This window comes from Convolutriloba macropyga, chromosome 10, assembly GCF_964194025.1.
Source record: "Convolutriloba macropyga chromosome 10, txConMacr16.3, whole genome shotgun sequence".
NCBI classification, from domain to species: domain Eukaryota; kingdom Metazoa; phylum Xenacoelomorpha; order Acoela; family Convolutidae; genus Convolutriloba; species Convolutriloba macropyga.
Window position 1 is genome coordinate 21,012,517 of NC_134477.1, and position 12,498 is coordinate 21,025,014.

General features: G+C 35.7%; 1 protein-coding gene across 2 annotated transcripts in view; it reads right to left on the minus strand.

Moving 5' to 3' along the window:
* The window catches only part of LOC142348818 (ADP-ribosylation factor GTPase-activating protein 1-like), a 112,473-nt gene that overhangs the window by 30,259 nt on the left and 69,716 nt on the right, over window positions 1–12,498 (minus strand). For both annotated transcript variants that reach the window (XM_075400341.1, XM_075400340.1), the window contains one exon: window positions 6,062–6,258. In XM_075400341.1, the coding sequence (XP_075256456.1) occupies window positions 6,062–6,258 (197 nt within the window). The remainder of the gene's footprint in view (window positions 1–6,061; window positions 6,259–12,498) is intronic.

Sequence of the window (12,498 nt, forward strand, 5' to 3'; positions counted from 1 at the left end):
CGTAAGAAACGGAAGCATTAACCACTCGGATATAAGGCAATTGTCACCGTTTATGTTAAAATCCATTTTGTTTAAGCAACAGACAATTTCTGTATTCGAGCATTTAGGTCACGCAAAAGCAAATCAAGCGTGACAAAGTTGCTGAAAAATTTAAGAGAAAGAATGTTCTAGAGCACCACAATAAAGCTACGCTCAGCTTACAGCTATAAACACTATAACTGGCAGATTGCCAGAATATAGCCGCAATAGCTTCGTAGATCTGCAGTCTAAAAAAACAGCAAAAAGACAGGCTGATGTGTTATATTTTGATGAAAAATTTGTAGGAATTTTTGCTGCCTCTATCAGTTGCTCTCAAATAAACTTAGTTTAGAGTGACACACACACCCATTTGACCTTATCTCTTTCAATTAAAGTAAACAAAAGTCACTTTCTAAGTGAAGAAGTCATTTTTGAGAATGAGGTATGGCAAGTGTGACCAAAAACTTAATCACGTGAATGAACAAAAAAACGCGCTCCCATAAGAGCGAAAAATGGCATCACGCACGCACTTCAGTTGAAATTGCATGAACGAATGAACAAAAAGCAGATTTTAAGTGGTTGTGACGTCATATGGTCGTAACAAAAATCGCGACGACGAATTAAAAAAAACCAAGAGAAGGCCATTATTAGCCCCAGCTATCGCTGTGCAGCTACTGAAAAACGTATCTGGCAGATTGCCAAAAAATAGACGCAACAGCTTCGTAGATCTGCAGCCTAAAAAAAAAACAGTAAAATATACAAACCAAAAAAATCTTATTTTCATTGAAGGCTGATGTGTTATATTTTGATTAAAAATCTGTATAAGTTTTTGATGGCTCAATTAGCTGCTCTCTAATAACCTTCATTTAGAGTGACACACACCCAGTTGTATTTATCTCTTTGAAGTAAAGTAAATAAAAGTCAATTTCAAAGTGAGGAAGTCATTTTTGTGAGTGAGGTAAGTCGTGTGACCATAAATTTAATCACGCAAATGAACAAAAAAATTCACTTCACTAAGAACAAACAATAACGTCACGCACGCACTTCAGTTAAAATTGCATTTGCGAAGAACAAAGAGCAGATTTGAAGTGGCTGTGACGTATGGTCGTAACAAAAATCCCGACTCGAAGCATCAAAGATTCACAAAAAAACCGCAAATGCAGCTGAAGCCATTAAATCATTACCTCCCCAGGTCTGATCGAAAAATTGGTGAAATTTAAACCGCTGTCACCAAGAGAAACCAAATGGAGCAACATTTTATATTTTTGAAAATGTTTGGTAACGTTAAAAAATAGTCCGAATTAATTAGGATGGTAAAAAAACTGATAGGCTGAAAAACACGACAGGGTTATCAATTGCCTTAAAAATTCATGATTCTAACCTCCAGAAGATAGCTTTTCTAGCAAACTCTAAGAACTGCCTTTTGTTGAATGAAATCAATTGCAAACAAAAAATGAAGAAAATCTTTAAAAAAAAGCTGATATCGTTCAATTTGATAACAAATGAAAACATCAATATAACGAATATAAATGTAGATGCCAGGACAAAAATAGAATGATACAATCTAGAATGTGAAGAATATGGACACAATGTACGGAACACCGTAACAGAAAGACAAATTCCTGATTTTTGAAAATTAAAAATCAAATTAAAAAATACCAGAAAAACGATTACATTTCATTGTTCAGCATTCGAGACATTGAAAAGACAACGAGTCATCCGAGACAAAGATTCACCCTCCTGAACAAAAAAAAACAGAATTCAAACATACAAAACATTTTGAAAATGTTCAAATTTTTGAGACTGATATTATGAAAAAACATTTTATACCTATTTTTCAAAAACTTAACGACAAAAAGATTGCATTTTCATTGAAACGCACTTTAAGTCCCTCATGTCGCACATAAAAACTATTTCTAGTAATTAAAACCAGAATACAACTGCGAAAAATTGGAAAAAAAAATTACCAAATTCGGATTAGCATATGTACAATTTTATAAAAACAAAATTAGATGGCGGTCGAAAGAGGCGTTGAGTATATGAATTATCAAAAGGAGACTGCTATATTAACTTATGCTTGACAAAAAGACGACAGAAAGATCCAAAAATGAAGGAATTACTAGAAAAAGCCAAAAAGTAACAAAAAAACAAGAAATATATGCCAATTTTGAACTTCGCAAGCATTTTCAGGCTCTGCAAAACGCTGTGGAATCAATTTCCGAGGTTTACATTTCAATATATCATCGAATAAAAACTATTGCCACAAAAAACCGAATTACAAGCAAAAAAAACTGGGCCACTTGGCCGAAAAACGGCTAAAACGGTTATCTATACGTGCCATTCATTCAAAATCTACTTTTTAAAGTCAAAAAGTCATTCAATAAACGCAGCGCATGATCAAATAACTTTTCTCGCCCAGAAAGAATTAGTTCACACGGCAATTTTACTCACTTTCGCTTTTAGGTCAAAACATTGAACGAATAGTACTTCCGTTTAAAGAACCTTAAGAAAACCAATACTCCTCTTCGAGTCGTAAAAAACCAAGAGAAGGCCAACAATAGCCCCAGCTATCGCTGTGCGGCTATTAACAAGAAGCAAAAATTAATTAAACTTTTGTTGTTAATTATAGCCGGCATAAAATAGATATACATATAAAATAAAAAAAAATTTTCATAGCATACGAGGCTCAGAATTTCAGTCCCAGCAACTTCAGTAAACTAAGTGCTCGAAAGACGGCCATATGACATTAATGAAATCCAATGCCCAATGGTCTTTACCTGCCATCAAAAATGTGTGAAAAGAGAACGCCTAAAAATAGCCTTTGGGAGGCTGACGGCGGTTATTAATCATATTCTAGCGCACAAATCAAAATTGTTCTTTGACTTTGTTTCACAATATGTCATTATGCTATGTGCGAGAAATTTTAACCTAGTGCAAGCTTGGTTCTTTGTCTTTTGAAACTTGGTCCAACTCCAAATTTTCTCTTTTTATCTCGTAGGCTGATGAAAAAGAATTCAGACTAGTATATTTTTTTGCACAAAGAATCTTGGATTCTTAATAATTGATATTTCTGTAAGATAAGGTCACTCTCATTTGTTTTTAAAAAAACTGGGCTAAATGACAGGGTTCGTCTATGATGCTCAAAACAGGTTCTAAGCAGCTGCCCACTAGACTGAACGCAACAGCAAGACAACGAAATGACGAAGAAGCTTTATATATCTGATGTAGAGAGGCATGATACTAGTAGAGCTCTAAGAGATCTGCTCAGTGACTTAATGCCCTCAGGGCTTTACATGTTTATTCCGTTTTTGAGGTCGAAAAGTTAAAGAGCAGCAAACGAAAAATCGATCAAGCAATCAATCGCATTGAAAAAGACCACTGTACAAATATTATTGCTACAAACTTGGTTTGAGAGCAATTAAAAACGGTAACAGCGGAACAAAATTTGGCTGCCAACTGGAATCTAACTTCGAAAAATTTGTAAGCCAATTTGGTTGTTAAAGTTCGCAACTTTTGTATGAACATAACTGAAAATCGTGTTTCAGGATCAACAACAAACGTAAACCCTTCCGAGAAGGAAAAAAAAAACCGGAAAATAATACACTTTGCTATCTGATGGCGATGGGATAAAACTCCGGCCAGCCATGTAAAACACCAACATTTGAACAGGCAAAAATAAACCGTTATGAAAAATTGTATGCGCATGTATTGAAAGCCGTTAGTGAGTGGCTAATAACAGCGAGCTCACGACAGCTCTAATGCAACTATACAACCTGTTACTTTTGAGCTCTTAAGCCGAGAACCCAAAAAATGAAACTTTCGGAGAAACAGCCGAGAAAAATTTTATATTTATATATATTTGTAAATCTTTCAATGGCTTCAGAAGCAATGGTACTTAAATAAAAAATCACAAAACTTATCTCAGTTAAGCTGAGATAATTTTTCATCCCTAAATAAAAAAAATTCAAAAAATTTAAATTCTCTCCGCTAAAAATATTTTCAACTAAAGTAATCATTGTTCAATCTCTAAAAAACACAAAGAGGAAAGCATATTTCTGAATCTTTTACGATCCGAAAACTGAAGTCGTGAAAGAACTGAAGTCCCAGGAAGAGTGGGACCTTCAGAGTATAAAACTTTAAATTTATCTCCCTTAATATGATTTTTATCTTTGAAGAACTTTTTTATTCACAAATTGAAACTTAAAGCACAGCCGGCAGATTGCCGGAAGCTCTCCACCGTTGATGCGCTTGATCCAAATCAGGATTGAAACAGAAAACAGAATAAGACAAAAATTGACGAATTTTCTCGTTTTTTTTTCAGTGTCAAATAGTGTTCTAATTTGGCGTGCAAATTCAGTTAGACTCTAACACTATGCTTAATTGAGCTTCAAAACTGAAAGCTAATCAGCTTAATACCCATGTCAGCTAGCAAACACTCTAATGAACTATCATAACCGAATTCAAAATGACCGGGCGTTATCGGTTTATCCCATCTCTTTTCATTTGGCTCTTTTCATATTGACCGTATTCACATTGCGTAATTCAATGCGTGAAAAATTTAAATCCATATAGTTGAAACAGTGAGTGAAGTAGGTCAGAATTCAAACGTGAAAATAGTGACTAATGTAAAACAAAAAACGTGATCAAAATGTAAAGCGAATTAAAAAAGGAGAGCGCCTAATATCCGTTGAAATTATGACACAAATGGTTTGTATTGTACAGCGGGTTTACATTTGTGCGGCAAACAAAATGGTAAAAACCTATACTTGGTTACCATTATTATGTTTATGAAACAGCAGATCACCAGTTTAATAAATCAATTTTCAAAAATTCATTTGTTTTCCAGATATGAAATTATGTTTCTATTCTCCCCACTTTGGTCAGATAATAATAAAAACTAGTGATCGAAGATTAAAGTATGAACATTAAATTGTTTCTTTCAATGCATTCGGGTAATAATTGCCATAATTGCCCACGTTGAGGTCTGGGACACTCGTTGTTCGTGAAAGTCAACGGGTGACCAAAGCTCACATTTTTCTATTCTGAGCTCTAAACCGCAGCCTTCACATATATTAGTCAGCCATTTCAATGCTATGCAAAAATGTTGATGAGTACCAGTGATTGCTTGCATTGATTGATCAGGAGCAGCGCAGTTTTCTGCATGCAGCAGATGCTCGGGATACATATTTCAGCTGCAGTAAATTTGGAGAACGACTCGATTTGGAAGAATACTGCTGCCTCGTCAAATTGATAGGCGTTCGTGTTAGCATCTTGCTCAAATCGGTAATCAGGTTGCTTTCCTTAGGGTGAAGCTTTTTAAGTTCATTCAACCTTGCAGCATCGTCAGGAGCGACGCCGTCAGAAGACAAAACTCTCGCTGCCCCCATGAACTGCCCCTGCAGGCAAACAGATTTCGCGCGGCTTGCTTAAGCCTCTATTGAATCGTGGCTAGTTTTCCTTGACTGCTTCATTGAGGCCGCCTCGCACCACAGTGCAGCATAATCACAATATTTCCATCGCTCAAGTCTGCTCAACAACTGTTTCTTTTGTAGCTGCCTGTGCTTCTTACCCCCACAAATAGACGTGCATAAAACACATTTGCTAATCGCAGTTTTTTTTTCCAATTTTCTAACTATTGTGCGTGTGAAATGCAAGCATCGATAACGGACGGTAGTAATTCTGACCATCTCACTCGAAACTTTACAATGATGAAGCTTAGGGTAGGTATGTGCTTATTGCCGGTGGTTTCGAGATCTGGGATTCATTAAAACTTGTATCTGTTGCGGCTTGGTTTGCTAAACTCGCGGACTGCACAATCTCGTCTATTCGCTTCGCTAAATCGCGTGGTATAATTTTCACTTTAGACAGTAAAGGCGTAAATTGCCAGTAGGCCCATATTGATTTGGAGCACACCATATCATCGAAGTTCGGTCCTCACAGGTCATATCTAATTTTAGTTTTTTAGAGACGATATTCAATAAGAGACATCTGGTACAATTATTCTAATTTGTGCTTAAGTAAGATTATTCTAATCTGCGCGTACCTATCATTCCAACCATCATTACTACCACCACCACCACCACTGCTTGTGCCATTGTGTTGACTCCCTCCCCTGTAGTCACTCTTCGAGCCATAGAAAGAGTCCCCTCCAGCTGACTGGTAGCCGGACTGGCTAGGATCACTGGAATCAGTTCCAGCTCCATAAGGGTCATTCCACATTTTCATACCAGCATCTTGCATCTAAATCGGATAGGCAATGGATCACATATTCCCTCATAGAAGATGCAAATTTCGTTGAGAAATTCAAAATGTTCATTTACGAGGCATAATATTCAGTTTTTAGCCCCTACTTGTTGCTATCCGACTCCGTTTCAAATGACAGCAATCTGACGACTAGATTTTACTGTTTTACCCACAAAATAGCAAAAGCTAATCTAGATTTTGTTTCATATTTCTGACTGCATCCTCAAACGTGACTCTTCATCTTTTATTGAATAACAAGATTTATGACATATTAAAACCGAATAACGTCATGCGAATCTCTCTCAAACCAATGGCCAGCGATTGCCTTTTTCATAGCAAGCTACGGTTTAGAGAGGCTAGCTTTAGCTTAATTGAAGAGACGTGGGGTGAGCGTGGTGTGGGAGGTCAAGCGCACAAGAAAGGAGTCGAGCGACATGGGTTACGTGTGGAACGCTGTGCAGGGTGTGGGGATTGGGGGAGGGGGTGAAGCTCTAAGAAAAACCCTTCACACCATGTATTCCTGTCTCCAAATTTCGGTTAATCGCATACTTAAGAGTCTGGTAAGCTGAAAGGCTTTAAGAGAACTGAAAGGCTTTAAGATAACCTCCGGGCGTTACCTGTTGATCCTGTTTTTAAGGAACAAAAAACAAAGGGGTCAGACAAAAAATCGGAGAACCTTAGCAAGAACACCTCAATGAGTCGGACATTCCGATGCCAAATCGCACTTGCAGCCGAAACTATTATCTCTCGTCTTTATTTTCTTTAAAATTCTTAAATATTTGTAAAAACTTCTACCCCTGTCATACAGGTAACGAATTCAGTATAAACATCACTGAAACAAGCCAAAAAACCATTATTTCCTTACAATTTGGATCAAATACAGAATCCATTCTTAATATAAGTAATCAGCAGATCTGAGTTGCTGCTTGGTTGATTAGATTATCAATTCCTAAACCCTCTTCTATACCTAAGCTTGGTAATATTTCTAACATGGCCGGCAGATTGCCGGAATAGCTGCGAAAGAGAAGACTTGCGTGCCGTATAATAGAGAAAGAAAAAGATACAGATCTAAATTGAAAAAAATTGATTCCGCTCAAAAAGATTCAGCGTTAAATTAATAAACTAAAAAAATTGATTCCGCTAGGTCAAAAACATTCAGCGTTAAATTAATAAACTTGAAATTCATTCCGCAGAAGAAGCCTTTTATTCAGGACCTTTACTGCACATATGAGTTCCTTTGACCTTAAACTAATTCATATTAAACTTAAGTTTTAAAGTGCAAGAGTCATTTTATTGAGTGAGGTAAGTCACGTATGATAAAAATCTAATCACTCAAATGCCTTAAAAACTTTTTCTTGGAGTGGGAAATGACGTCACGCACGCAAACGCTGTTAGTGAGATGAAGAATTCATTCAGAAAATTTGACTTTTTCAGCTTTGTTGTGTGAACAAATGTAAAACGAAAGAGAGCGTCAGACGACGAAACAAAAAACATAACCGACTAACGTCGGGCGAATTGCTCTCGAACGACCGGCGAGCGGTTGGCTTCGTCAACAGCTAGCCACGGTTTAGTGACCTCAGGGCACTACATCTTTATCCCGTTTCTGAAGACGAAAGTCAAATGGGTCAGGGGAAAAATCGGCCAGGCAATAAATTGCATGAAAGACAAACAGGGTAATAAATTTGCTACAAATTGCTTTTGAGAGCAATTAACATTGGTTTCCTAAAAAGTGCCTGTTAGATAAGTTATGATAAAAAACATTTCAACTATAACTCATTGATAATGAGGGTCAGAGATGATGACATTACGCAAAGAAGACATTACGCAAGACAATAATATCTTAAGAACCAATTCATTGTCTCAAGAGATTATCCGGTATCTCTGTTTCACGCCAGGAATAGTTTCACAGGCTCATAAAGATCAATACACTTGGAACATACAAATTTTCCAAAAATTTGAAAAGTTCAAATTTTATCCAAAAATTACTAAAACTGGAGTCATAAAAAATGATCACCATCCCATTAATTCCAGAAACTATGCAGCAGCTTATTATTAAACCTTGGAGGAGGTTCGAGGGCCTCTATTGCCGGAAAAAAATCAAAAACATGAAAAATTGCGAATATTTTTAAAAAAGGCTATATTCGTGACATTAAAGTCTTGAAGAACACTCCATTACATCACTAAACTATGCAGTAATATATTATCAAACCCTAGAGGAAGTTCCGTGGCATTGTGGCCAGGAACACCTAAGAAACTACAAAAATTTTTGAAAAACTTGCAACAACTTGTGATATTAAAGATGAACGTTAATCCATGACCAAAAAAAATTTTCCAGTAACTTATTATCAAACTCTAACGGAGGTTTTCTGGCCTTTGAGGTTCAAAAAAACTGAATAATTAGTATAAATGCCAAAAAATTGGAAAAAAATGGCTAAAAATATCAGAAATATGCTAAAAGTCGAGATGTTAAACTCTTGCAAGACATTCCATTAAATCTAAAAATTATTCAGTAACCTATTTTCAAACCCTAGAGGAGGTTCCTTGGCTCTTGAGGCCGAAAAAATCTAAAAAACTACAAAAAATTTCAAAAAAACTTGAAAAAAAAGAGTTTTATCAAAAAATTGCTAAAATTTGTGACATTAACAAGCTCATAAATAATTCCATGGGCACTAAGAATTTGTCAGTCTTTTATTATCAACACCCTTAAGATGTATTCTGGTCACTGGGTCTGGAAAGACCTGAATGAGGAAAACAAATGTCAAAAAATTTGAAAAAATTGCACGTTTTGTCAAAAAATTGCTAAAATACGTGATGTTAAAAATGTTGAAACCATTCGATTACCACTAGAAACAATGCAGTACCCTAATATCTCAATACCTAGAGGAGGTTCTTGAAGAGGTTCTTTGACACCCAGGGCTGATAAGTCAAAAATTTTCAAAAAGCTTGAACAAAATTGCAAAAAAGTATAAATTTGCGTTTATACTAAGCGGTTGATCGTCAGTAGCTAGCCACGGAGGGGGAGGGGGGCTCACCGGGGGCAGATTGGGGGCAACACTGTGGTGGGGGGTGGGGCAATAGGGGGGTCAACAGTGGGGTTGTCTTTAACCTCTAAGAACCGCCCTTCACACCATAAGTATAAGTATAAGTCTCCAAAACAGTTTCATCTGAAACAGAGCTGAAATGCTCTAAGAGCTCTTAATGCCCGCTGCGCGCTAACTGTTTATCCCGTTTTTGAGGACGGAAAGACAAAAGTGTCAGACGAAAAATCGGTCAAGCGAAAATTCGCATAAAAAAGAGACCGACAGGACTAATATAATTGCTAAACTTCGTTTGAGAGCAATTAAACATAGCAGGACAAGTCCTGACGCACAATTCAAATAATTTTCATTGACTAAACTGAAAACTAGAACTAGAACGGACTATGAATGGATTGGGAAAACCATTTAAAAGAATCAACTCCAAAAAATTGAAAAAACAGTAAAAATCAAAGTGAAATTACCACGTGAAAAATCATGTAAAAAAAACCACTAGCGAGAAAGCGAATTTTTGTTCCAACACCGTTTTCTCACTCTACTTTAAAATTAGAGCGAAAAAAATTCACGCCGCCAAACCACTCGCTTTTTCGCTCCACTTCCTGTTTCAGCGTGACCAAAATCACTAAGCCAATTTGACTTGAAAAATCATAAAAATGTGTGCACAGATCTTAAAAAAGACAGCGCCCCTATACAATTCAAATTCTTTGAATTGTAAAAAAACATAGCAAGAGCAGTCCTGAAATACAATCCGAGGAATTGAATGAAAAACTGAGAAATATTGTATCTGACCAGCAGCTCTATTGAACAAGCCCAGCCAAAAAGACAATTTGAAAAGGTCAAAAACAAAAAAAATCAAACGAACTAAAAATAATCTTTCCTAAAAGTCTTGTAATTTTTACCCCAAAGAGCAAATATACTATTCAAAATAATCATTAACTCATGCAAAAACCTTGCAAGAGATGTATTATCCACTAAAGGTAGATAAACTCGAGAAATATGACAAAGGCTTCAAAAAAACTGAAGTGCGAAACTTAAATTTCCTAAATTTCGCAGAAAAACATTTTTTGTCTCCGGAGTTTTGTCATGTAACTCATCTACGAGACTTAGAAAGTTTCGTTGGCGAGTAAAGACCGTTAAACTAGAAAATGACAAATTTCGAATAGTTTAAAAACAATTGCAAATTTTAACAAAAACTTGCTAAACTTTTTGATATTAATATCTTCAGATCAATTTCACTGTCTCCAGGCACTATCCAGTATCCCTATTCGAAGCCTAAAATAGTTTCATCGGCACATAGAACTCGATAAATTTGGAACCTAATAATTTTCAGAAATGGAAGAAATAAAAAATTAGCGAAAAATAGCTAAAACTCGTTTTATTAAATTATTGATTACCAATCCGTGACCTTTAGCAACTATGCGTTAACTTATTATCAAATCCTAGATGAGGTTTCAGGGTCCATAACGCCGGAAAAATTCGCTGGTAAAAAATTTTCAGAAAAGATCGCAAATATGCTAGTTTTATTTAAAAAAAAAACTGCTAAAAGTAGTGATATGAGAAAATTGAACTCTTTCATGTCCACTAGAAACTAAGCAGTAACCCATTACCTTAGAGGAGGCTCCTTGGCCCTTGAGGCCGGAGAAACCTGAAAAATGACAAATTTTCAAAATCTTGAAAAAATGGCAAGTTAATTGCTATAACTTGTGATATCAAAATGATGAAAACTATCCCACAACCAATAAAAAATTTTCGGTAACATATTATCAAATCCTATAGGACGTTTCCTGGCAACGGGAGTTGGAAAAACTTAAAAAGTAGCAATATATATTGGAAAAATAAGTGTTTACCAAAATATTGCTAAGATTCGTGATGTTAAAAACTTGAAAACCCTTCCATTTCCACCAGAAACTATGCAGTAGCCTATTAACAAATCCTAGAGGAATTTATTTGACACCTAAGACTGAAACACCTAAAAAAATGACAAAGCTTGAAATAAAAACTTTCGAAAAATTTGTAAAATTTAGTATAAATTTGCGTGTTTATGCTTGGAGTAACAAAACATATAGCTCTTCAAATGGTCATAAAAAGTTATCTTGCCCTGCAAAAACCTTTATCAATCTTACAAACTTCAATTTTAGACTGGCTCAACAAAAATTCGAAAAATGACGAAAAACGCTTCACCACTCTAAAGCACTTGAAGGTCAACTAAACTCGGCTAAGGGCCTCTAATGAAACTTGATGCCCGTTGAGCTTTACCTGTTTATCCCGTTTTGAAAGCTCAAAGTCTTGAAAAAAGGTGTGCAGACATCTTACAAAAATAAAAAAAGACAGAGCACCAATACAGTCCAATTCTCTGATTGTAAAAAGCAAAAGCACCGCAATATAGCTCCGCTCAGCTTACAGCTTCGCAGCTATAAAAATAATTCGTCATAAGGGTCTTAGAAACTTAGAGCTCCGCAATTAACACTGCGACCCAAAATACCACGAAGAGTAATCCCAATAAAATTCTGAGAAACCAACCTGAAATATTCAAAACACTCTTTTTGTTTTGGCCGTTTTGTTTTGGACGAGGATATACGTCTATCCAGTCGCATATAATATAAATGAAATAAAAACAAACTGTTGAAAATCAATCATGAGTTTTGTCATGTAACTCATCTACGAGACTTAGAAAGTTTCGTTGGCCAGTAAAGACCGTTAAACTAGAAAATGACAAATTTCGAATAGTTTAAAAACAATTGCAAATTTTAACAAAAACTTGCTAAACTTTTTGATATTAATATCTTCAGATCAATTTCACTGTCTCCAGGCACTATCCAGTATCCCTATTCGAAGCCTAAAATAGTTTCATCGGCACATAGAACTCGATAAATTTGGAACCTAATAATTTTCAGAAATGGAAGAAATAAAAAATTAGCGAAAAATAGCTAAAACTCGTTTTATTAAATTATTGATTACCAATCCGTGACCTTTAGCAACTATGCGTTAACTTATTATCAAATCCTAGATGAGGTTTCAGGGTCCATAACGCCGGAAAAATTCGCTGGTAAAAAATTTTCAGAAAAGATCGCAAATATGCTAGTTTTATTTAAAAAAAAAACTGCTAAAAGTAGTGATATGAGAAAATTGAACTCTTTCATGTCCACTAGAAACTAAGCAGTAACCCATTACCTTAGAGGAGGTTCCTTGGCCCTTGAGGCCG